Genomic DNA, 27832 nt, shown 5'->3' with positions numbered 1-27832 from the left:
CAAACCCTCTTCCTGTTTAATTGTTTTATTTCCAGATCTATGACTGACTTGACGACCTCCAGTAAATCACTTTTCTACTCTTAATGTGGATTTTACCATCTCTATAACAGAAGAGCACTACTAACACTGATTTGTGAAAGTACACCAACCTAAATGCATACCTAAAAAAAGCAGAATATGTTATGAGGTTTGAAACAAATACGAAGAACCACATGAATCTCAACTATTCTTTATCCTTTTAAAAAACCTGAATACCTCATCTCAGAAATACTGAGTTTTATTATGAATGAGTTAGATCTATTCAGTGTCTTCTTAAAACGTTGAGATGGATAGAGAAAGCGGATGTGCATTTCTGTGGAACACAGGGTGTAAGTGCGGTATACATCAAAATGAAGAGAAACATACCGAGATGCCAAGCCTCTAAACAATCAAGCATCTCTACAGTTTTTGCACTGATGCTGGTTTCACATCTAATAGTACAGAATTATACACATACCCTTTGCAGTTTCTGGACTAAGCTCCCATATACTGGTTAGCTGTGTTTGCTACCAGACAATTAAAGCAGACTCTTACTTTTGGGAAAGAATGGGAAGAGAAGAACATGTACTGTTACAGACACGATTATTCTAGTTTCTTTGTATTATGCCATGCAAAATTTTATGAATATATAGTGATTTCATGTTTATTTATACATCATTCTGGTTAACTGATGGTTGCCTTCTTATCCCAAGTATTTATTTTAATTACACACTTTGTGTCAAAAGAGCCACCTGCACCCTGATGCTTCATCTGCTGCCTTGGATTGTCTGTAAATTCTGAGAGCTCCACCATAGCCCATCACCTAGAGATACACTTTATACATCATCATCTCCTCGTCAGTCACATGTATTTCTTCCTTACCCAAATAGGCTGTATTTTATAGTTTCATAAATATGAAAGGAACACATTTCAGAAAATACTGTCCATTTTTTGCCTTCACTGTTAACTTCCCACATCAAGATCAGAACTTTAACCGCCGGACTGTATGAGACCACTGAGTGTCAAAATGTTTTTCTATCTCAAGAAGCAACAAACTAACCAGAAGTACAAACTTCCTTTGCACTTGATTCAGAAATGAAAACAAGCCTCCATCAGCATACTGTCCACTACCAATTATCACATAAAAAAATAACTTGTCTCCTTCATGAATTAATTAGTTGTAATCATCTCCTCTCCAAATTCTTCATGCCTCTGAGTAATTTTTAGTTTATCCCTGGTGACTGTGGAATATCATAAGAAACCCCAACTTCTCCAACATAAATTTGAAAGCTAATATAATGCACGTGCCTCTATTTTCCCCCAACTGACATGGATCTTTGACATATGGGTCTCTAAGTAGGTCTGTGGACCACTGTTCTGATCCAAGCAAATTATAACTTAGCTCAATTATTTACTTAATATTGTTTTCTAAAACATAATACATTCATAAAGCAAGATTTTTAAAGAAGTTACGGTTTTTAATTGCTTCCTCCTTACAAACCATTATACGCTTCACAGCAAAAATACTGTCTCCCATGTCAGGTCTGACACTTTCAACAGCAATATGACAGAGGACACTAGAATCTCTGGAATGAAGTACTGTCTTTCTAGACAGCCTGTCTTACTGCCTAGCATTATAAGGTTTTACAGTGCATAATCTGCATCAAGCACCGTAAGAAGAATGATAAAACCTTCAGAAGATACTGCTCTTTCAGGGATTTTCTACAACCAAACTTTTTCTGTCATAGAGGTTCCAGAAAAGTGAAGGGATACAATACTTGAACTTCAGGCACAATTTATTTCAGTGCTAAAGAAGTACAGGATGCACCACTTAGCCTAGCAGAGGTACCGTTATGACTCTGCATAAAACCAAACAAATTAATCTGGAGCCCACGCTAAAAATTCTGCTGGTACAGAATACCTGGGGACCACGTGCTAGGAAGCCGTAGTAACCTTTCCAATGATGTGTACCTCTACATTTTTTTTTCAGAAGCAAGCCAAATCAACACTGATTTTCATCTTATGATGAAGTTTCCTGTAAGTTAAACGCACTGCCTATGTGTCATGTCCCCATTAATGTAGGCTGTTCTTTAGAACGTTTACTAAGATAAAGTTAAAACTCTGAAAATAAAAGATGTGTCTGTCAAAGTCATGTTTTTCTTTTAACAGATGGGTAATGTTTCATGATAAAAAATGTTTGCATTGAATGTATTAAGATTAATTATTAATAAGGAAGCAAGTATATTTTCACAGGGCTACAGCTTCAGGATTCAGTTGCAAAATTAACAGTTCAGTTTGCTCAGTGTATGAAGTTAAAATACATTGAGTTTAAAACTAAGTTTAGGGCAGCTGTTAACTGTGGATTACTTGCATCTTGCAGCGTTCGTTCAGAACTGTCTATATTGCCATGTAACCGGACAACTTACTCTGTGCTATGACACGACTTCCAGTAAGCAAAGCTGTATGCAGCAATTATGGAAGGAGGAAAAACATGGTATTACAAAAGAAATCTTCTAAACTTATACCTTTTTAAGAATCATAAATTTAAAACCAGTTCTCTTTCTAATAGGGCTGGGCAATTTTTCCACCTGCTTGATCGGCACATAGTTGTGGCACAGGGTTCAATAGGACATGAATGCCACAGACCGAGTTAGCTCCCCAAAGACTCAACGTGATAAAGCACTTTTCTGCAATCTAGCATGTTATCTTTCAGAGGGTTGAAACAGAACTTGCAACAAAAATCTCATTTACTCACACAAAAGGCAAAAATGGAAGTAGCAGAAGAAAGTACTGTCCCTACTACCGTATTCTTCATTCACAAGTACATTTGGAATATAAAGTTCCCAAGGGTGACAAAAGCAGAAGATCCAAAGTTATGTTCAACATAAAAGTATTTTTAGATTCTGACTGATCTTTTTGTTAGAACAGCACCAGCACGAAGGGCAATTTGCAACTGGTGATGCACTTTGCATACCAGCTCTGCACAGCTGGGCATGACTTCAGTATGAATGTCCACACACAGGGCTGCTGGGACTTCTACTTCTCGGAGGGATTTCCAAGACACTTGGCAGAAAGCCATCGCCCTGCTCTTCCCTTGCACTGGGCAGCAAAAGTGGCAGGTGTAGAGAAGGCAGCTTTTGGAGCCAACCCCCTAATGCCATGCAACAGAAGTCCAGGAGACAAGCGTGTGCTAAGGCTCCACTCCTGCTGATGAGGTCAAGGACCAGAACTGGAAAGGGGAATTAATTGCCCTGGACTCAGAGAGTTTGTGCTGGGCATGCATGAAAGTTACACAGCACATCCAAATCTCCCATCCAGAAGGCTTCCCATGAGAAACACTAGCAAAGAAAAAGCCTGCAGCTGTGTGCTGCAATGAAATCCAGTGTCACTTCCCTGTGTAACAGCACTATAGCAACACAGCAGGGGTTTTTCGTCTAAGGAGAAACACCTTCTTTGACACTGCTAAGGTTTCTTCTTCTGTTTTCTCCCTTACAAATTATGAAGGTCTTTACTTAATTTTAAAGTTGGCACTGATTAATGTCCCAATTAACACCACTGCAAATCCCTCGAAATACTGTCCTATGTATGTTTCCTAAGTAATACTGGAACATGCTAGGAGGAAGTAATACCGATCTCCTCTACAATATGCCAAACAAGCAGATCTGAGTTTGCTTAGAAAGTGCTGATAAGTAAGAACTGTTTAAAAGGAAACCTATTTGAGTTCACACCAAATGACAACCTAAAATTACTAAAAGAGTAAAAGGGAAGAATATACTTTTAAATTTTTTAACGTGTTAAGACAAACTTGCCTTTTCTCTATTTCACACGATAATATAACTCTACAGATAGAGCTCAAGAGCAGAGACAATACTAGGATCACATTCAAACTCACATATAAAGAGTTTTTGGATTTTTGGCCCTGCAAGCTCTGTTTTAAAAGGGAAATAATTGTATTTCTAGCTTAATGATAAATGATTTTTCTCAGCTGAAACCTGGAACCAATCTTGTATCATCAGGCTTGCTAAATAAAAGATCATCCAGCTGATTGTATGTGGTTTCTGTATGAAAGAGTCACTCTGCAAGTCTGATTCATATCCAGTATATATTTGTACATTTCAAACATTCAGACATTTTCAGGCAAGAACACAGTAGCGATATCACAAACATCTGAATTCCTCTTAAAATAATTTAGAAATGTCAGTGTTGAGCAATAGATGTGCTCTTGTGTGCAAAGAAGTAAAAACGCATACTTGAACCCAAGATTCTCCAGTTCCAAGAGAGTAAACCTCGAGAGTATATCTCCACACGACACATTTAGCTGAAGTGGCTGCACACATGTAATGATGGCTTTTGTTTAGCAATTGTGGTCATTTTGAGTTTGTTTAAATACTGCAGCTGAATGCTTATAAACTAATCCCAGAACATTCTGAAATGCTGCAAAGCTTTTAGCGGGGGAACCTCTTGCATAGGTTTTGTAGATGAAGCTGACCACAGTTCACTGGAACCAGCCAGCTCAGATAAGCGAGATGAAAGCAGACATTTCCTGAAAATATCTTGAAAGCTTTCCATTAGACTGTACCAGGGGTATACACTAAAAACAGTGAGTGCCCATGCTTGTATAGCAACCAATCTTCCCACTGCTTTCTCCATCCTTTCTTGAGCTACTGTATTTGGATCTATTTATCTGCTTCATTTGGTATCTTGCAAAGTTCTTTGGGGGAAAAAGATACAACTTCTGTATTCTAGTTTATAGTACATTATAAAGCAGCTATTACTACAACAAAAAATTCTGCTTAACATACTAAACATTGCAACAGGAAGACACAGAAATGTACCACTGCCAAGACTATTAGAGTGACAAATAAGAAATCTGATGTACAGATCATCTCAAAGAGTCACCCACTCCATGATAGGCATGAATGCAATTATTTGAACATAATTCTCTGGCTGTCAAAAGTGTACTCTAAGAAGGTCAGTACAGCATTGCTGGAAGTGCTGGTCACAAAGATAGGAGTGCCTCAGGCTAGATTCTCAATAAAGGCTGAGACCGGCTGTTCGTATTTTATACAATAATTTGATTGAAAAAATCCAGCTGTTCACTAGGAACTGGAAATGCTCCACTGTTGCCACCCCCAACATTTTGAACTTTGAGAAAGACAGTCACACTGCCTAGTTTCAGGCACTTTATTTCAGAGCAATGAATTAGAATTAGAGAGAATGAATTAGAAGCCCAGGTTTCTTTTAACAGTCAGTAGACTCAAGGACACATCAGTACTTTTAATAGCTTTTTGAGGACCTGCAGACTATAAAGGGAGTCCAAGTCTAATTTAAGCACCAAAATCAGGTATTATGACTATTCAACATGCTGTGTCCTACAAACAGTTAGAATGCACACTCCAACGAAGAGAGGATAGCATTACCATAACATAGTACAAAGTATTAAGCAGCGATGACACTTGAATTCAACACAGCAGTAACGATAATAGTTATTCTCCCCAGCAGCATATCACAAAAAGGGTCGGGGCACTCCAAAAGTGCACTGTGAAGCTAAGCATGCTGTTTGAGTCCTCAGCACACACTAGCCATTTATGAGAAGGAAGTGGTGAGCCACAATATCGATGCTTGCACCCCATTTTGTGCAAAGTCCAACAGTTGCTACTTTAAACAAAACAACCCTGCCCTGTTCCAAACAAACCAAAAAATACTTGAGATCTTAGTAGTTTCTTTTGAAGTACACCCTGAAATCCCATGCTCACTCTGCCTTCTGTAGTCTCTGTTCTCATACCTGCTGTACCCCAGGGTACCTGTAATATTGTCTTCCATCCTCCTGGAAGAGGAAGTATTATCCTCTTCCAGAGTGTTGCTTATGCAACTTCACTGTTTAGTGTTAGGAGTAAAACGGCCATCCTGTGTCCGGGACCAGGTCAAGACCTGTAAATACATATTCTGAAAACGTTCTCTTCTTTCAGTGACAGAAGCTAGTGAAGAGCCACCCTAAGGCCCCACACAACTCTGCGATCTAAATGACATTATATGTGCTGCAACATGCATCACCTCTCGGTACAGCTAAGGGGAAGCCAGAGAAGACCTAAAAAAGTGTAATTCTTTTTATGAGCAACACCAGTAAGATATGACAGATTCCTTGGCAGACTGCAAGAAGTGAGAGGGCCACAATCTGAGGACCTGTCTGTGAGGGGTTGCCTAGGTCCTCAGTAGCCTCCCCCTACACACTTTTGGCTTCCACTAAATATTCCAGTTTGATTAGAACATCTAATTATTTGGGAATTCTAGGTCTCACAACATTTCCAGAAAGATTATCTTAGAGCAATCTTAACACTCATTCTACCCCATCTACATTCTTCCACATCTTCTCGTAAGAGGGGGCTGAGAGAAGTTGTTTAAAATCTGAAGATTATGAGCTTCCAAGAACCTTACAATAAGCTAAAGTCAACAGGAGTTTTATTCATTATTTCACTAGAATTATATTAGAAATAAACTCTATTTTAGGGTCAAATATAATTTGTTTGTTCAGGGGTGGACCCTTAGAAAGCAAAAGTAAAGAAAGACTTGGTTCTCTGCTCCTACTGGTTGCTACCAAGACCCCCTGTTACTTGTAAAACATTTTAAAGCACTCGTAAAACAATCATTAGGTATGTAAACATTTAGAGCTCATCATATGCTGAGAGACCAGCAACATATTTTAGCTTCTGATCAAGAGAGTCACCATTTCCTTAAATGTACAGAAACTACTTGAAAAATTCATAAGATCTGTTTCACAAATTACCAATTCAACCATAAGAATATATAGTAAAAATGACAAAAGATTTGTTCTTATCGTTGATAAAAAATTTATGCCAAGGCATTCAAGTAAAGTTACTTTCTGTGTTCTGATTTAATGAATCATTTGAGCGGTATCTGGCTGGGTGACATAGATGTAAGGCTCGCTGAAGCCTACTCTAATGCCTGCCGGTATAGTCTTCCTTGGGACAGTAAAGCCAGAACAATGTGTCAGACTGAAGTAATATCAAGGAAAGTAAGTGCGGTACTGGGGATGCTGAGGTTGGCCCACAACACTTCTTGACCTGTGAATGTCTCTAAGCACTTCTCTGTCCTACAGGCTCCAGTGACCCAGGAAGCCCAAAAGAAGCGGCAGCAGTGTGGTAATAAACTGGCTCTGGAATAAGATTTTTGCAATCTTGTAATTCAGACTGAAAGACATGCAAAGATTGCTTGATGGTTTAACCCTACTGAAAGGCAGGGTCTTACACAGTGTGAAACCACCAGTGATTTCTTAAAAGGTGAACTAATGTTAAATGTTTAATACGAATTTGTGAGAGAACTGTCTGTTCTACACACTGCAAAGTTTGTATCTTTAACTTCAGAAATGCACATGAATTTGGAATATATAAATTAAGGAAGTTACTTGAGGCGTACGACTACAGCTTTTATAAACCATGCCTCTGTGTAAAAGTTTACTGAAAGACACTATAATAAAACCAGGCCTCCCATTAGGAAAACCCTTGGAAAGGATTTAATTCTACAGTAAGTAGAACAAAGCTAAGGAGGACTGTAGGCACTGTAGTATCATAATCTTAAGCAGTAAAGCTAATCCTGATAAAAATAAAATACTGGGTCCCGGTATTCCTTTCAGAAATTTGGGAGTTGTTAAAAAAAGCTTTCTCCTCTCAAAGAAGTTTGCTAGAATATTCAAACAAACATATTTAGAAGCACACCATATCTTTAGGGAAATAATTTCACTTCAATGGTGAAAATGAGATCCTGTAAGAAATACGAAGTAAAATGAGAAAATGAAAGGTGTAACAGTCATGTCAAATCCAAGTAATACAATACACATCATTTTATCCTACTGTCAGAGAGGGGAAGATTGTCTGTCAGCAGCAAATGGAAGAGAGTGAAGTATACAACTCCTTCAACCCACCAGCACTCTTTAAAAAAATCCCTAAAGCTTAACTTTTATTTTTTAATGTATTTTGTCCATTGTAAATGTGTTGTTGCAAGTGGGACAATCCTGTTTTGTCAAGAGAATTTAGTTCCTTGGCATGAAAAAATAATTCCGTTCATTCCCCAGTTAAAGAAATCTTTCCTGCCTTTTATCTGAAAATTAAATCTTGTCTCGATAGACTAGTTAAGACAGTTGTGTATGAGAATATTTGACATTAAAGGGTACTTACACAGAAAACAAAACTATAGCAATGAGAGTCCATTCAGGCATTTTGTGAATAATATTTCTGTTTGTTAACCTGAAAAATAAAAAAGAAAAATCAGAACATTTCAGAGTGAAAGTAAACAGATTTTAACAGCTGAATTTTGATTTAAGTCAACCATTAAAAGACTTAATACACTGAGTTACAATGTAACAATTACAGCACTATCTGAGCAATTCACCAACTCGTCTTATCCTGTAATGGAGGAATTGCAGAATTCCCAATACGTCTCTTCTTTCTATATGAAAGCGGGATGGGGGAGACTGAACAGAAGCTAATTCTCTGAAATTAGTTCTCAAATAGTCCTGGCTGCTGTGAGGGCTCAGCTCTCACTCATACCCACTGGGAAATTCTCAGGAACTGCACATGCGTTTCTGAAGAGACAGGCCTTCCTACACTTACGTTTTTCCCCCCTGTTGGCTTCAGATCCAGATTTGCTGTAAAAGCTAATGTTGCGGAAACAGACTGGATTTTCTAAGGTACCGGAGACAATCCTCTGATGATTCTTGTTTTTAAAATGGAAGCCCAGAATTCTAACTTATGCAACGGGAGCCAGTACAGATGTAAGAGCAAGGAAATAAGGTATGAATCAAGAAGCACACGGGCGCTCAGCAAAAGTGCTGCTGCATTTTATACCTGCTGACCATTTGGCTGAACTTCGTAATCAGACAGATCTGCTTTAAGTCAAATGGTAATGTGACTCTCAACAACTCACGTGTGAATGGCTATGGCTGAATTTAGGCATGACCCACGGCGTTCAAGGCAAGCAATTTCATGGAAAAGCCACAGCTAAAAATGAAGCTGTGGCTATGCGGAGACCCAAGAAGGCTAGCAGGATTGATCTTGTTCAGACAGATGGCGCCATCCATCAGAAATACTGAGGGGCGAGTGCCTCCCCATGTTTGCTTCCTTCTTGCTCTCAGCTTCCCTTCTACGCAGCCTTGTATAAAATCAAATCCAGAATGAAGCTACCCTGTTACTCATACCGACTTCTAAAGGCACTGGTGAAGATGGGAGGTTGCTTAAAATGAAATACCAGGCCACAAATTCAAAACCAGGGTTTTCTTCCCCAGTAAGATTAAAAAAACCAAACAACAAACCAACAAACTTTTAAATTTTTTTGGCAAGTATATAGTTACCCAAAAAAGTGTTAGCAAGTGTAAAAATAAAAGTATTTGTACTTGCCATTGTTAAAATTAAAATTATGTTAACTAATTCCCCCAAACTATATTCAAAATGGTCATTAAAAATGCAGTTATGAATAAGATGGATATAGGATCATTTTGCATTTCCCTATTTCAGGAAGATATTAAAAATTAATAAAATTAATTTTTATTTAAGGATAGTAATGATTAAAGCAATATTATCCTATTTTTCTCCTCAAATCTCCAAGTCCTCCAACCAAAATAAGATTTTGAAGCAATGATTACTCAGATAGTGTCTCAACACCCTGAGTTTTGTTAAATGATGAGAGGAAAAGCAATGTTTTGTACTACATGTACAGGAATTGTCACATCACACTAACACCAATAGTTCTGGCAAATACAGATTATTTTTTATTGTTAGAAGGTTCATGTTTCCCAATTACTATTTGAAACAGCTAATGGCGTTAGCTGGCGATAAAGCTGGTACCTGGTAAACTGTTTCGTTTTTCTGGCTACAGAATAAGAGGCAAAACAAAGGCTGAACGTCCTGACTCAGTACTGATGACAGTGATAAACACTACCAAGAAATGTCTGATGGAATCATCTTGACAAGCAATTCATATGTAACATTCCAGTTAATCTGCTATGATGAGATGCAATGGAAGAGACAGCTCCAAGCCGCCCGGGAAAACTCTGCCGAACAGAGAAAGCAGCTTTATTTCAATGCTCTACAAGGAGTTATTATTGATTAGAGCACAGGAAGGTGTCATTCTTGTACACAAACTGAGAGATGCAGTTATTTGTGTCAATTAACTCTTATTCAATGTTAGTATTGATTGGCAAGGTCTGAACACTAGTCATTGCCATCAATATGCTATTTATGAAGGAGGTAGTCAAAAGGCACAGATAACCAGCAGGATAGGACAATATGGATCTGCTGATGTACTGGCACTGGACCGGATGAACAGGCAGGTCAGGCTTCCACAAGGAGTAACCTCTCAGTACAACACCTGTCCTAAAGCACTTGTGCAGCTGGAAAAAAAAACAAACCACCAACCATTTCAGGCAGATCAGACTAAAGCTAGCAACCTACAGGTGTGAAGCCTTAAATAATAAGAAGCAGTGGAAGGGCAGTCACTTTCAAAAACAAGCTGTGTGTCAACACCAAGGCCTCTGAAGAGCAAAGCTTTCAGAAAACAGGGAAGTGCAAGTCCTCTGTAAAAATGGTTCATTAATTCTTTGTCTTGCCTCTAGCCAACACTGTTACTTCAGAACAATCCATGAAAGACAGGTCACTAGATTTCTGTCATAAACTTATAATGTAGAAATGTTAAAACTCTACAAAACTTTACATACATGATTTGAGTTCTGCAGCGAAATATTTTCTGTAAAAGACTTTGGCTAAATTCTCCCTCATCTACCCAAAGAAAGAAAAAAATATGCCACTTTCCAAAACAGAATGTCTCTGCTTTCTTGGCCTCTGAAGGGCAGGATAGGTAAGCCAAGAAGGCTGGATGATCCCAAATAGCTGTGTGGGTTGCTTAGTCCCTAATTTGCAGGTGCTGTGGTTCACCCCAGCAAGATGCACCGCAGCTGGACTTGACCGCTTCCACCATGCAGTAGGCAGCAGGACTCCTGCAGCAGTTTTAATGGTGCATGAAAGAGCTTAGACTGAGCAGATGGATCCAAGTGGCGGAAGCTGGCAGGACAAATGACTGAAGAGTAAGGTGCATAAAAATTCCATCCCAAATGACCTCCCAGTAGCTGACTGGTGCCCAGCCTGCAAAGAAAGTGAACTCCAATATGGAAGTTGTAAGAATACAGGAGAACCCAAGGTTAAAATAACCAGTAAATTAAAAAAGTAAACTCAAAAATGACAGAAAAAGAACATACACAGTTGGTTCTATTTCTTTTCCTTTAGTTGACTTCCCATTTAATCACCATCAGATGCAAATTTTGATGGCAGAACTCCATTAGCAAATGATGGCCCGCTCCATGGACAGTGCCTGCTGTGGCAGCAGATTTCAGCACAACCTTATCTGCTTTGTGCAAGAACTTGAATGGGGACCACAACAAATTGGAAGTTACAGGAAAGAAACTCAGCAATGCAGGAGCTCACCACCCTTTCTTCAGCAGGATTACATTTCCTGGGATTTCTAGGAAGCAATTTGATAACAGGAACACTGTCCAATGGGGAATGGCAGATGGACACCAGGATTATTATGCTAAGTAGTTATCCCCTAACAGGCCCCTGGCATCAGGTTTTATGAACAAGATGCAAGCAAACGTAACTAGTTAATACAAAACAATCTTTTTAAAGTATATTTTTCTTTATACCTATTTATAAATTAGTCTTGAGTGTTATTTCCTTTTCTAGAAGTTTGTTTATCCTTACAATGAGAATAGACTTGTCACCTATGAATCCATGAACTCAATTTTCATCATGTTACTATGAATTTGACTAATAGCTAGTAGCAATAAGTTATTGGTACTAAATGTACATTTGGTGAAAAAACATTCCTTTGATCAGCTCCATGCTTGCTGTCTTTCAGTTTTACCCAGTATGTCCACGTTCTTACGCTGGGAGAAAAATAAAGAACAAAAACCTGTGCCCCAAATGGAGAAGATTGATTTCTTTCTTTCATTTTACTATTTATCTTTGTTGCAAAGCAAAGACATCGGTATCTTTGCAAACGAAGCAGCCTTTTTGTTCACAGATTCCTAGGTGTAGCTGCATACGCAGCTTTCATTCAATAATCTGACCCGTTAGTGTGGCCATTTGCCTATTATGTAAGGCAGCAAGCTGACTTCATGGGATTTGGACATGAAGTTTTGGCTATATGGGACCTCAGCTATCTATAATTTTTTCAAAACTTGCACTGAGTGACGTTCAACTAACCCAAGTCAGCACAGGCAAATACTAAAGCATAGACTGTTTCTTTAGGCTTCATCTACACCAATTTAACCATAAAAGGCAGCTACTCTACCCCCTGAAAAAGAGCAACAGATTTATGAACTACAGTATAATTTAGTTTTATGACAACCAGCAAAAAAAACCTAGTACTATAATTTTAGGCTCTCTTCAGGAGAAGCCCTTTTAATTAAGGAAAAGGTCATTGACCTCCTGGTACTTTCACATTTCCATACAGAACCTCGTTGATGACAAAGTATCCCTGATTGGCTTTAAACCCAGTACCTAAAATTCCACTGAACAAGGGTAATAAGTAAAAGCCTATGGAGTGTATACACCAGATAACACACACTCACGATAGATATTTAAAAGCTAAAATATTGTCTTGCAAGCAACATAAGACAAAAGCTGTAATAAAAAGTCTTGAACACATCTTCAGGAAACAACTGTATCGTACTCATTGACAGAGTTCAATGTCAATAGTAAGCTCCATAAATGGAATTAAAACACTTGCAACCATAAGATACACACAAAATTCTATTTTCAGTATGAAATATTATGATTTTAAAAAGCCAACCACACATTCACAAACATAATCATTTAGCCTCGATTTATATATAATAGCTAATTTTCTCTTGATGTTTAAACAAAGTGCCCTTACACACTCTGGAGAATTATTTGACATCTCAGTTTTCGTAACAAAAGCTTACAGGCACTGAGGGACTTTATTTGGGAAGAGCTCTAACCATTCTAAAATGTCTCTTGAGATCCCTCTAGTGCGTTTCCCAGCAGTGGTGATTGAATAAAATGCTGCCCAAAGGAGGGTGAACTGCAAGTGTTCCTTTAAAAGCCAATGGAGCCGAAAATCGTTGTTTCTGAGTTCACCACATGCTCTTTTACCCGCTTCAGCTAAGCTCTACTACAGCCATATGTTTTATCTCCTACCCTCTACGGCAAGTTCTTCAGCCTGAAATATTTCCAGTACAAAAAGCAGGAAGGAGCACTAGCATTTGTCTCTTCTCCCTCCATAGTCATTAAGCATTTCAACCACATTAACAACGTAATGTTTAAATTTCTACACCCTGCAAACATAAATACCGTTTAAAATTTATCCCAGGTCCCCCTGACAAAGCATTCACCCTAAAATCAGAAAGACCACTCATATTAAGGAAACTTAAACCGATGTACAGAACTGGATATTCAAACCTATGCCTTCATCGTAACATTCACGAGCTAGCTTTTGTGTATCAAGAGATCCTTCTGTATCAGAAATGCAAGAAGAAAGGGCCCAAAGGTTTTTATTGCCTCCCCATTTCCTGTATTTTTGTATTACTTTAATATCAGTAACAATAAAACTCAATTAAAAAAATATATATATATTTATAGGCACTTTCAAATTCTTTGGTAGTGCCCACAATTGTCTTCAACCATCCCCCACCCAAAATGCTGAATTTCTAAGCAATTTATCTGGAATTTTCACAGTAAGAGAGCCCCAAGAACTTGCCACCATTACCTTCAACTTACTTCCTAACAAAAAAGACTTAAAAACTCATGAAGTGTTATCTGAGGGATCAGAAATAGATCAGGGGAGACTTTAAAAATATGGTAAATTATTGCTACATGAGTCAGGTATTGCAGTCAGAGTCCAAATTAATAAGATTTGGTTCCATTCTGTAAATCTACAGGTGTATATATACACAAGTTTTTAGAAGTCCATTTTGGCTTCAAGGCTCCTTCACTATAAGCCACTTGTAAAACTTCAGGTCACATGGTCTTTGAATAGCAAGAATGATGTAAAATAGAAATTCTGCTTATTACAACCTCCAGGACTTCTTACATAATCAATCATATAAAAGTAGATTGATAGAACTGGAAAAACTACATTTGGTCTCCTTCAATTCGTAAGCTGAAGTGACTATTAAGCATTTAGACTGCAGAGCAACAAAACTGTTTTAAGACACAAAGATCTTATTCAAATAGTAGGTATATATACAGTATATGCATCCGTCTCCAAGAGCACTAAAAATATCTTCCCTGGTTTCAGTGTTGTTAAAGGAAAAGGTTAATGACAACTTAAAAGACTTCAGTTACAGAATCAAGTTCAAACACTAACAGTTCTTTTAAATAAGAGAGATCATGCGCAGCATCACCAGAAAGGAAGAGTATCTTCCATAGTATGAAATCCTGCATACAGAGATCTCTGGTTTAGTGGTGTCCTTCCAGATGTCAGATAAATCATAAAGAATCAGGTAGAGGTGGGTTTCTATTCACCAAAACCTAGATTCCTTGTGGCAAATACCACGTGAGCGAGCCTTGGGAAATTCACGTGTAAACCTCATGCAGGTTGGGGATGGGGGGGATGTTTATGTGTGTAAGTTTCAAGAGTGACAGCATACACAGAGTTAGCAACTCTTGTTGCTCCTTTTCCTGACAATATGTTAAGATGCAGAATGTGATCTAGGTCCAAGTTATGAGAGTTGTGTCCTAAAGAAAACCTAAAAACGTTCAGAGAAGTTATCACCACTCCCTTTTCCCTTATCCCCGTGTTTAGTGTCTTCAGTGCTTCTGACTGAAGCAGGAGCTTCATCTATGGTGATGAAGTGTCCACTAGATCTACTTGCTCTTGAAATCAGGAACAACAGGCCAAACTGGACCTTCTTTCTGGCTCTAGAAGTTAGCGGTTACAACTATTAATCACATTAAAACCATTTAGCCTGGCTGTAGGGAGCCAGAGCAAAAGAAAGTGACAGATCTCAGAAACTCACACTTAATAGGAGGTGACGAGGTAGCAGAACCTTTAAAAGACTCACCATCATCCTCCAGAGAACACTGGCCTAGTTTTTAAAAATCTACAAATATTCCTGGTGACCTAGCCACTGTCAGGAGCAGGGAAAGGGCTGACTTGTTAGTCCACAGGGAATGTGACATTAACTACATGAACACGCAGCTAGAAAATGGCAAATCTGCAACGGGGCGCTCTCTGTGCCCAATCACAAATCATTCAACTGCATGTTTAAATAATCAATCAAGAAGAATCTCTAAATAAAAACCAATACTCACCGGAAAGTTTTGACAAGATTTTTTAGCTCCGTGTAAACATCACCTGGAGGGATTTGAAGTGGGCCCAAAACTGCAGGTAACCTAGAAGGCAAAAGAAAACATTTTCCTCTCTTTCTCACTTCTTCTTAAGTAGGACTTCCATCAAAACTCATGAAAGTTAATAAAAAGAAAAAGGAATTAATTCTGTGCAGCAGATCAGACCTGTAGTTCACATTTCAGATTCCTCTAAGTGATGGACAACACTTTCACTTTACAACATCTTGTTTTTAAAAATAAGCTCTAGTTCAGTGTGAATGTGAAGAAGAAATTAAGTATAGTTTTACATGCGTAGCCTATTAACTTCACATTTCAGTTCTGACAAGACCTTCTAACCAAAAAAAATCAGTGTTTACATTATGAGTACTAGAATTCCAAGCCTCATAAATGTTTTAAATATTTATATTTACTTGGTTCAAAAACAATACAAGAGGAAATACATGTCTAAACGAGGTTTGCACAGAGAATATATCTGCTAACCTTAGGCTCACATAGATGCAACAGAAATAACGTTCCACCGTAAGCCTGACTGTTGGAATCAAGGTGATAGTTGAATTAGTTGTTAGTATCCTCAAATGCTGGAAATAACATGCATTGTTTTTCACATCTAGGATGAAACTTTTACTTCTATTTACTTGTTTAATAGTTAATATCCTCTTGCATTTGAATATCCAGTTATTTACATTTATATGCATAGCTGTATACAGTGTGTTAATATTGCTGCAAGAATCAAGATTTCTATTATCCTTTGCATCACTGCGTGTTTTACAAAAACTGAGCACAGGAGTCTTATGACTGTGGGCATATTCATATGCCCACTGATTTTATCTGAACACACCAAGAAATCATTGCTTTATCACAATGAAAACTGTCTCTCTCACTTGAGCATGATAAGACTACTGCATCACCCCATGAAATTTAAAAAGACCAACTAAAGAAGGGGAGAGTCAAGAATAAAACCCTTGAAGAAACTACGGAGAAAAAAAAAAATCCGTCTTTCTTATCCTCTATTCATGGTGTACCGGACTCAGAGTTCAACAGAAATTCTGCTAGAAGCTGAAAATGACAGACAAACTTGTGGAAAGATTTGAAGGAGCAGAGAAATCGCTTTACCATACGGTAGCAGTCCTTGGAATCTATGTGGCATTGACACTTACAGAAAGATCAGAGATAGCCACCTTTTTTGCAGCATGGTTTCATTCCACATTTGTGGCCTGTCCACACTTATTGCAGGTAGAGAGAAACAGAACAGAAGTTTTTGTGGTTCTGGGGGGGATTTTTGGTTGTGAGTTTTTTTAATTAAAAGAAAAAAAGCTTCTGCAAAGTCTGGTTTGCCTAGCTAACACAAACTACAACCACAGAAAAGCAAAATACCCCTAACAAAAACACCACAATCATGGCCTTCAAACCCTCATTTATCTGCATTGCCTTGACAACAGGAGTATTTTCAAGATCCTCTCAACTTTTATGATTTAGTAATTTTAACAGCTACAGCAGAGATGCCTTAATCTCTTTTCTGGAACTCCAAAGCCCTTTCATGTATGAGAAAAAGGTCTGGTGTTTGGAAAGTTCTAAGATGCAACTCTGAGGGCCTTTAATGGTTGCAGCTAGAGGCATACTGATACCAGCCATCCAAACACGGACTAGAAACTCTTTTTGCATGACCTGTGCTTAAACTATTAGAGGTTTGAAAATACCACTTCCTTCTGTGTGAATTTGTTTACCAGTAACAGTATGCTCAATGTACAGGACAAACATTTGCGCCTCTCCCAATCAACTTTGGGTTTTTCAGTTTAGACTTGAGCAGTTGGTATATACAGCTATTTAAATTTTTCATATTTTATGTCCATCATAATCTGCTTTGAAATAGCTTACAAGAATCTTAGTAGTTTAAATTATTTCCAGATAACTGAGGGTAAGAAGGATGATAAATAAAGGGCTTGCTGTAGAATTTTTTTTTTTAAGCACATATTCTTGTTTTAAGCTCCATGCATTATACGGACATTTAAATCCAAAAACCACAGAAATTTTCAGTGTAATGGTACAATTGCATTGACTTCTGCCAACTACTGGTCACGCCAGCCTGGAATGCTGTCAACTACAAGCTCCAATGGTTGTAGGAAAGGACAGGTTTCTTCTAGAGAACACATTAGCAGTGAGATGCTGACGTCTGCCTCAGAAGGCTGCGCAAACTGACATATGTAACTGTACCGCAGACGGCTGTCGCAGAAATAACTAAGTTCTTTAGGGCAAGAACAGGTCTAAGTGATGACTAAGGCCACCTATGAAAAGCCAGAAAGTCCTTGTACAGTGCCTGTTTCTTAAAATGGTGGTGAATGAGCACAAACTTCAGCTTGATATTTACCAAAGTAAAGGATACTCACGCTTTTCTCAGTTTTTCAAGGACAATTCGCTTTCTAATCTGCATTTGTGCATTTGAATCAACAAGTGGGAAGGTGAGATCTTCCTGTCGATCATCCTGTATTAGACAAAAAACTTCAACAGCTATAACCTAGTATCTACTTAAAGTTAATGCGTCAAAATAGTCACAGCTTATCAATAAATGTTTAAACGTAAGGACACTTATCTCTGAGTAGACAAAAAACCCAATCAGTAATTTCTTAATGGACAGAAGTTTGCTTAATCTGACCCAACGTACAGTGTGTAGCTAACCTACTTTTCCCCCTCCCTATGCTAGATACTTCAATTCAACCAATGGTAAATTCCCTCAAAACTTAAGTCAGAGTAAACTTTTTCCAGGAAGCAATGTAATAGCTTTGTTTTCCAAGAAGCAGCATTATGAAAATTATACCCTCTGATGCTAATATCACACTTGAACTTTAAGAGCAAAGGGAATTTCACGTGCCGGTACAAACTGCACAACCTACCTAGCCTAGTCAGCATACTGTTTTACAGCAGTGACAAGAAGACCTGGCTGTTGTCAGCTGGCTTCTCTGACCTGGAAGGGGTAAAACCTCAGACCACTCTATTTCTTGCGGTCTGCAAATCCTCTTGAGGTCTTCTTCCAAACAGACTAGATTGCAGTAACATATCCAAAAAATCAGCAGGTTCCAACTCAGAGATTTTTAACAGTAAGTAATGCCAGAGATCTAGTCTTACTCAAGAGAAAAAAGAAATCCAATCTCAAGTATACCCTGCCATGAATAAAAAGTTAAAAAAAAATCACTAAAAAAATTTATTTAATGAATCAAAGGGGGAAGGAAAAAAAAACCCCAAACGTGCTCCCTCCTCACCCAAAGTCTACTCTGCCTTGCAACAGGTTGTTTCATTTAAGTATTCCTTCCTCACCCACACGCTTCACAAACTGTAAGACCGCTATCAGAACTGAATGCATCCCAAACAGTCATACAAACTTATTCTTACCAACCTAAAACATGACTCCTCAGCCTTATGGGATTGTTGTGAATCTATCCAACCTTCCTTTTACTATTTTACATTAATAGCTTGAGGTTACCTCAGCCATATCCACTTATAATGACAGAAACTAAGAGCTTGTAATAATTCTCTGAAGGCAGGCTTTATACAGCTCCGACACTATTTCACTGGACACTTACTTTGTCTTTGCTTCGATGTTCCTCTGCTTGTGCATGCGTCACCGCCTCTTCAGCCAAGATGCACTTTCCTTTATAGAACTCTTTTACTCGGAGTTCTAGGAACTCTGTTTCTTCTTTTAACTTTTCATAACTAGGCACGGGCTTAACTACTCCACCTGGGCTTGTGAAAGGTAAAGAATAGTTCAAACTGTTTTCAGACTCTCCTACAGCAACAATGTTAAGATCATCAGCTGCATCTAAGTCATCCTCATCAAGTTCTTCATTCTCCTGATTGGCAGATGATGTGCATTCTGACGAGCATGAAGAAGTGAGGTTTGGGCCATAGAGAAATTTTAAAGTTTCCTCAGTTCTCCACTCCGTAAGTGTTTGCTTAAGCACTTCTAATAAACTGCCTTTGGAATTAACTGGATGCCTCATTTCAGTTTTTTTATGTTCTTTTGAGTTAGCTAGTGTTCTTTTAAGATGTTCTGCCCCTCTTTTGCTCACACCTAGAAAAACTATCTGTGAACCGCTACAGGTGTTTTCATAGTTTTCTGAAGCACTTGATTTTCCTAGAGTAGTATTTTTTGAAGTTATCTGATTATGAACAGACAAAGCATACATTTCTTCTTGAGCATCTAATTTACAATTAGATAGTCGTTCAGCAGCTTCTACCACATCCGAGCCTTCAGTTTTAGGGCTGGAATACACTTTCTGAGCACGCTTCTTTTTGAGGATGCTCTTTGTTTGTAATTGCTGTGCAAAATTAGCTGAACTTGACTGACTTCCTGGTAGGACAGAAGAAACAAATTCTTGTTCAGTATCGCTGTTGCTGTCACTGGCTGTGTCGTGAGAACCAGATTCACAGGGATTTGAAGATATCCTAGGGTTTTCAATGTCAGAAGCTTTAATTACTTCATCACATAGTTTCACCTCTTCTCCAGACTCTCCACTGTAACAGAAAACACATGAAATGATAAATGGGAGTTATCTGTAATAGCTTTTCATTCTTGTATAAGATAAATACAGCATTTTTCCCTTTTATTAGAAATGTACTTTTTTGCTTTAAGAATCATGGTTGCTCTTCTAAAAGTCATCTTGAACTCAGAGAGATGGAACGTTCTGCAATCAAGATTACAACTATAGATACTATTTAGAGAAGTGAATCCTCAGTTGTTTATTGGCAGTTAGAAAAGAATAGTAAACAAGATATGACTAAAGACAAGAGAATAATGTCAATTTAGCGTGATGAATGGCACAATTTTAAAACGAAGGTAGGCATCTTAACACATGTATGAATAATATCCTAAAATCAGGGGGAACAGCAGAGCTGTTTTGAGTATATGTAAGTTTGCCACCTAATGGCCACATGTTGCAAAATAAAACAAACAAAAAGTCACAATACACAGCAAGGTACAGAGAGATGACAGAATAACATGATTTCATTTTAGCTGATATAGATGTTTGAGATTAAGAAGTACAGAAGCTTTCATCACATATAATTGGTACCATTTTCTTTATAAAGAATAGATGGTATAAAATATGCAAAGTACAAACAGTGTATTTGTTTCAGATTTCAACAGGCTCAATTAAGACATGCAAGCCAAGAGCAGCTGTACACTAAATCATACAGATCAAATATGCTGGTTTAGAATCACAAAGGAAAAAAAACTAGACAAATAATCTTTTGTGTAGGTTCTAATAGGGTCTTGTCTATAACACAGGAAATCAAAGATTCCCCTTTCACCTGATATTATGCTAATATTTCTAACTCTAAGTGCATATAACAAAAAAAAGAAATTATTGTTCAGTGTACCTCTGTCCCTCCTTCAGCAGCTCTATGTCTGGTGGTCTGCAAAAAGAAGATACCGAATGAAGATTTTCCTGCTAAATCAATGCTCTTGGAATACAAATTAATACATAAAATACATAGTTAAGGTTGGAAAGGACGTCTGAGGATCTTCTGGCCCAACACCCTCTGTTCAAAGCAGCGCTAGCGAGAGCTGGTTTATACACACACGTTCACAGAGCCTGACTCACGTGCTGCAGCGTGATGCGGTTATGTTGAACAACATTTAACAGAATCAGCAAGTCACACAAATGTTCGTCAGAAGGGGCCTCTGGAGGTCTCTAGTCTGGCCTCCTGCTTGTAATGCAATTGTCACCACCACTAGATTAGGTCAGCCACAAATTCATGAAGTTTAAATCTTGAAAACCTCCAACAATGGAGATTTCAAAACATTGCTGGCTACCCTGTTTCATTCCACCATAACCTTAGTGCAATTTTTCTTCCCAATGTCCAATCTGAACCATCCATGCAATAACTTGTGGCCATCGTCCCTTGTTAAGTTTTCTGCCATCAGCCAAGAATGGCTTGGCTCTGTAATCTTTGTAACTTTTTTTCAAGCAGTTGTAGACTGCTTTCAGATCACTCTTTGGTCTCCTCTTCAAGAATGTAAACATGCCAAGATCCTCACATGTCACAAAGTAATAATAGTAAAAACAGCCCTGGGCTCTTTATAGGAAAATGCTCCAAATTAATGCAAAAATCATGAATATTCAGGATATATTTACTTATTTAAAACTTTACTTCCTTAAAAATTAGGTTTTCAAGTTACACTGCTTTAAGAAAATGGAGTTCAAGTGTTTCCAGAAACTGGAAGCATAACTAAACAAATTCTGATGAGTTTCTTTCCAAAGCTCTACTTGCAGTTAATCTGCTTCAGTTCAGTTATGAGGCAGCATCACAACGCTATTCGTTTCATCCAACACTAAATCTTGAAATCCTCACACACCTGTCCTATGAATGAAAGAAAACCTTTCAAGCATGCACTAAATGCAAGTCAATGCACTAAAACCTCTCAGACAGTATCCGAAAAACCCGACAGGTTTAAAAAGATGAAAGCTGCACCACTCATATGAATGAGCTGAGTTTGGAAATGAAAGGTGATCAACATGCAGTACTTTAAATTATTAACTCCATATAACTCTTCTTCAGAGTTTTAAATGGAGGTTGTAGTCTTTTCTGTCAAAAGAATTTCAGATATCCTAATATGTAAACGTCAGTGTGTGCACATGATGTGGTTGTGCAGACATACCTAGCCATGAAAATACCGCCTACCCCCCCGCCCCAGCATAAATAATTAACTACATAAGGTATACAAGAACTATATACTTTTGATGTTAAGAATAAAGGGAGATTTTTAGAAATACTTTCTTTAAAGACAGCAAAACAAGAGCACAAAAATACTGGTAAGGTTACTTAAACATTTAATGAATAGACTAGTTTTACCTACTAGAATCCCTAAGACGAGATCAGGCTGCTCTAAGCGTCTTCTCTCATTGATCAGATATTTCATATAACTGATCTGAACTGTGAAACCAAGCTCACAAATATAGTTTCAGATAGGTTCTTTTGTTGAAAACCAGGAGACTATGAAAAGTAGTGTCTTGAAGGATGAAAGCTGAATAAATTCAGCTGAACATTCTCTAGGCAAGTATCTATTGTTAAACAGTGACACCCTTTGGCTCAATTCATTATTTGCAAGCCTGTGTTTCCTAAGCAGGAACATTGACTACATCACACTGTCCCAAAATGTGTTTTGCAGTAACGGCAGGAAATGGGCACTCTGAAATTCAGTTTTAGCTAGGAAAAAGAACCTCTTCATGTTATAGTCTGCTTTCGGGTGCAAGCACTCACAGTCTAACCATAACAACAATGCTGAGTGCTGCACTAAACTTAGAAAATCTCTTTTAATGGGATAAGATGAATTAATCCTGTACCCTATATGGCTTGTAAAAATCCAATCCTAATAAGTACATTTTAAAGTTAATAGGAGTTGACTATTATTTATGAATACTCTGCCCTCTAAACTAACTGCTGAGTACTCATGAGCAGTACCGAGTCATGGCAATTATTGTGATCAATATGGCAACAACACTTAAAACAACACCATGCTCAGCCAACACACTAACATCAGTTACCTCTGCTAATCATTCAGATGCACTGCAGCTACTTAACTAGCATTGCAGCTTGGACAGAGAAAGATAAAATTATATTCTCAAAAGGAACAATAAACATATAAGGTTATACTTACTTTTCTTCTTCTCGCATCCATACAGGACTTTTGGAAACTTGAGCTTCAAAATATTTAGATGCTTTGTAGCAAAAGTTGCTGCAAAAGCACTGGACATGAGAGAGAAAGCAAGAAAATATGACTAAAGACAACTTTAATACTCACAGAAAAGTATATCAGTCATCACTTTTTATGCCTGTAAAATTTAAGTACTAATTCACATTTCTTTTTAAGACTACGACCAGGTTTTTAATTCACCTGAGAAACCAAACCTATCAAATAGGTCTATGCCATTCCATGGAAGCCACTTGAAGCTGCTTTTTTTAAATTATGTACTGAGAAGCAAACCAGTGTTGGATTCTGCCTAACAATAATTCAAAAAAAAACCCCAGAACTGTGCAAAGAGCAATCCCTAACCAACAAGATGGTCATAAAGACATGCAATAAAATTCAGGTGTTTAATAATGAAAATTTTGTTTGGCAACAGAACTTGGATATTTTGCAACGCTCAGAACACCACCTAAAATTCTGCAGTATCTTTGAAAAATTAACTTGCACGCTTGCATCAGGGAACAAGACAAAACATCCCACTTCTTCTTACAGTCTTGCTTAGTAGCTTGAGAAAGCAATTCCCAGAATTTTGCGTACCCCAGAGTTGTAACCAGAGGAGAGGAAAGTATACTAGTGACTCTGAAGAAATTTGTTCTGGAAGTAGAAACTCTTATCCTACAATTTAGCGTATAAGCACCTGTAAGTGATTGCGTATCCTGTGAGCGGGCAAAGACAACTTTTACTCAACCACACGCATGAATACGCTTAAAGAAACAGATTTTGTGAGGAGATAGGTTTTATGTTGAAAAGTCTTCAAAAAAGAACCCTAAAGGTAGTCACACTAAGGAATGCTTAAGATGTAACTTGCATTACACTACTGCAAACTTCAGTGAAAGAAAAGGGCGTGCACTTTGACCCTGCTAAAACTCATTGACTCTACTGGAGCAAAGTAGAGAACGCTTCTTCACAAATGTCTTTAACAAATCAGCCGTACCACATACAAACTGCCATCCAAGTAAAACTTCCCGTTATGTTTAAATTTAGGAAAGAAAATAAGCAGTTGTCTTTCCAAAGACAGCATCTAGAAACTGAAATGGATTAAAAACTTCGTATTCTAAGAGTTCATGAAAATTATTTTCATAAGAACCAAACATATTGGCTCTGAATCAAGCCACTATATGAATGCTGTTACAAAATGCATTTCTGATGTTGAGACAATATTAAATACGTTTTAGAAATATGCTTGTTACTATACCTTCCTTTCAGTGATATCGTAAACTCTGTTCGTTTTTGTTGAAATTCTGTACTTCTGTTTTGGCACCTAAAACAATACGCTTTCATCAGCAGGACTGTTACTTCCATCATGACTTTACAGAAAACTTCATTCTTAATTCACGTATTTTAACATGTGTAATACATTCCGTTTTAACTGAATTGCATACTACAACCACCTTTTCTCTCAATTCTTTTGACAGTTTCCTTCTCAGATGTAAGAACGGCAATTTATCTTTAATCATTTGCACCACACTATCAGTAGAAGACAACTTCAGATGTACAAGAAAGCCAGGGCTGAACATAAAACAATGGAGCTGCCATGGTAGAAACTTTACTCATGTATAAGCATTGAGCAGTTACAGACAGGTCCTTCTTTAATCCATATCTATTTATATGCATGTGAGACTGCACTGTCAGAGATCCCCACCAGTAACCAGACACACCCAGACAGGAACTAAGATAAAATATAGCACAGTTTCCAAGTGAATTTCTGTGGGGACATACGAAGCCCAAAACAATGACATTTTTTGTGCTTGCGTAGATTTTTTTTCAGATAGTCAGGTGTATCACAACTGGTATTACATCACAGGTTATCAAACTGAAGTCTCAGTTCTGCTTAAGCTCTGACATACCATACTTAAATAAATGTGACTATGATTTTGACACAGGTAACGTACATTTTTAGAGCAGATGTATATGCATTCAGATAATGACATCCCTGCATTGTATTATTTTTTCACTTCAACCCTTCTCACAGAGATATGTGGTTGTGCTGGAGAAGGAACAAGATTTGAAAGCTTCTGCACGCACAAAGGACGGCTATGAAGCTATACCTCATTCATCTTTATTACTGTCAAATTAGATGCCAACTGAGTCTGTCATTCAGTAATGGTTGTCAGCTGATCAAATTTTACCTTTTACGTCAGAAAGATTATACTGAAATGGAGTGATATAATGCCTGGCCCATTACTTGACAGCATTTTAATCTATGTTTAATATTTTAAGTTTAAAATTCAAGAGGAAATATCAGAGAGTAAAAATCTTGAAGAGATTCTTATGGTAACAGCATTAATAAAAAGCTACTTACATTTTCCAGTTTATTTTGACACAGAGGATAGCCACATAGTTTGATGATAGACCGTTCATCAACAATGTCTTTATAGTGAGATGGCGTAATAAATTTTCCCTAAACCAACAAGAAAATAGTTCAGATACTGGAAAATTTGACATTTTTTGTACTCAAAACATCTCATAAACAAATAAATATTTTAAATGTTATAACAGTTTTCTAGTAAGTTTAATAAACAACATTTAGAACCTACACAGTAAAAATGGCAAAAGGGTAAAGAGGGAAAGAAGGCAGGCACGGGCACTGCTTTTTATATATAAAAAAGCCTCATAGTTTTACCTCTATTTGCACCTATTTGCATAATTTTCCTCTATTTACATGTTTCGTACACCTAATTACCAGCCTATTTACAACTTTAACAGGAGTAATCATCACACCATTCCAGCAAAACTGTATTGCCAGATAAACTGTGGGGCATTATAGACTTTGTCTAAATTCACAGATGATGCGATGTGGAACTAAATTTTTACACTTCACCTATCAGTCCAGAACCAGAGAGGCTGTGGTAAAAAAAGAGAGGGTTCATAAATGTATACAGTCCTGCATAACTACGGCATGTTTTTGCTGCAAAACCCTTGAAAATAAGGCAATCATCACCAGAGCTGATGAAAGGGAATACATTATTTGTCTCCTTTAAGCTGCAGCAAATTGTTCCAATAACTGGAAAAAAAAAAAACAACAAAAAAAAACAATTGAACACTGAGATACGGAATAGTACAAAAACTTGCAATACATACAGAATTCAGAAGGAACTCTTCAGTAATGTTCTCTTCTAGGAGTTGTTCAACAATATACAATGCTTTTTTCTCACATTCAATCTTCTTTCTTATAGCAGCCTCCAGGGCTGCTTTCCTGTAACAGAACAAACACTGAATGACACTATGGGCAGATTTCCCTAAACAATTCTCCAGTCATATCTTCTTTTCTGAAATACAGTAGCTTACATTTTTCTGCATCACACCATGTTGGCCAAAGCAACAAGTACCTGGACTCGTAAGTCTGTAATAACCACAAAGGAGTTTCCAACTTTGGTTTGCTTTATTTCCACCCTGGTCAGGAAAAGTGTTGACCCTTATACTTCCATACAAGCTCACCCAACCCTTCCTGCAGGAGAGGGAAACCCAGAACTGGCTGGACAAAGTGCCTGGGCCAAAGAGTCTATGGAGTGTTGCCAGGAGAATGGGAGCTAGATGGGACATGAAGAGTGAGAAGAAGAAAATGACTGGGACAAGACTGAATGCGCGGGTCAAAGTAAAGGAAGGAATAAATCAAACAAATCCCACTACAGTAGGCTTCCTGAGTGTTCCTGAGTCTTGCCACTATTCTATTGCCAGCAGCTACCAAGAGAGCAACCACCTACATGTCTCCGACCTCCATTTGGCAGCGCTTCCCACAGAGGTTGTCAATGTAGTCATTCTGCTGCCTTAACCAATAGAGGTCTACACTATTCACCTGGAAATCCATGTTTACTAGAGTCAAACGAATATTTAGGTAGTTGTCTATGGCAGAAAGTGTTTTTTCCTCTCAAGTTTGGTTTTAAAAGTGAATAAAGAAAAATGGTGAGCATGCAAATAAGTCAAGACAGCAAAACACAAGCACTACAGACTAAGGAAATAAAACTGTGGAGGTTAGATTCATAAACATTTAGCATGTTATACAACACACATATATGTGTGCTGTTAGAAGTTACATAGCATTACTCCAAACAAGCCTGTGTGATGCTGATGCCTGTGATCTGAAGTTACTCACGGTACTCTGCAAAAGCAAAGAAACACGAGGCACAGAATGTGATTTCAAAGTGAGGCAAACCACCGTGCATGTCACATCTGGTTAGATCGAAATTATACCTTTGAGCAGCATCTTCATTCTTCTGAGCAGCTGAATGCTTATTTCCTAGGATTCAAATATACATATATTAGTGTACTTTCTCCCTTTAATGGAGGAAAGTGGAATATAGTGGAAATAGTGGAAAATATTGGAACCTAAAAAATATTAAAAGCTTTAAACTGTAAGCATAATCAAGAGAATTGCTTAGAAACTTGCTTTTGGTGGCTGATAGTGACTTCAGTAAGCTAGGATCCACTCAGCAACTAGTTCGACACGTTTTTTATAAGATTGAGGACAGAGAAGCCCAACTGCCTTCATACTCTCACTCACCACATTCCGTACAGTCAGAAAGCCAAAGAAAAAATAATTTTGACGATAATTTTGTGCCAACCACACTCCCCCTGGCTCTCCAGCCCAGCTTTACCCCACCACCCCCCCCCAGGAAGCGCAGCCTGAGGGGACAGCGGGGCGCTCGGCGCCGCCTCGTTCGGCCGGCCGATGGCCCGGGGGCTCCGGTCCCAGCCG

General features: G+C 38.0%; 1 protein-coding gene across 2 annotated transcripts in view; it reads right to left on the bottom strand.

The window, feature by feature from the left end:
- Nucleotides 1–27832, bottom strand: part of RPAP2 (RNA polymerase II associated protein 2) — a 49402-nt gene that overhangs the window by 21302 nt on the left and 268 nt on the right. For both annotated transcript variants that reach the window (XR_012661301.1, XM_075098117.1), the window contains exons 2-11: nt 27328–27373; nt 26218–26332; nt 25439–25537; nt 24332–24397; nt 23047–23135; nt 20766–20801; nt 18971–19901; nt 17780–17874; nt 15360–15440; nt 8211–8279 (exon numbers count right to left, since the gene is read on the bottom strand). Coding sequence is in view for 1 of the 2 variants with exons in the window: in XM_075098117.1 (XP_074954218.1) it covers nt 8211–8279; nt 15360–15440; nt 17780–17874; nt 18971–19901; nt 20766–20801; nt 23047–23135; nt 24332–24397; nt 25439–25537; nt 26218–26332; nt 27328–27373 (1627 nt within the window). In the remaining variant the exon portion in view is untranslated. The remainder of the gene's footprint in view (nt 1–8210; nt 8280–15359; nt 15441–17779; nt 17875–18970; nt 19902–20765; nt 20802–23046; nt 23136–24331; nt 24398–25438; nt 25538–26217; nt 26333–27327; nt 27374–27832) is intronic.

Source organism: Phalacrocorax aristotelis, chromosome 6 (assembly GCF_949628215.1).
Source record: "Phalacrocorax aristotelis chromosome 6, bGulAri2.1, whole genome shotgun sequence".
In the NCBI taxonomy this organism is placed as follows: Eukaryota; Metazoa; Chordata; class Aves; order Suliformes; family Phalacrocoracidae; genus Phalacrocorax; species Phalacrocorax aristotelis.
Note: the sequence above shows the minus strand (reverse complement) of the source record. Positions and strands in the feature narration are given on the sequence as shown.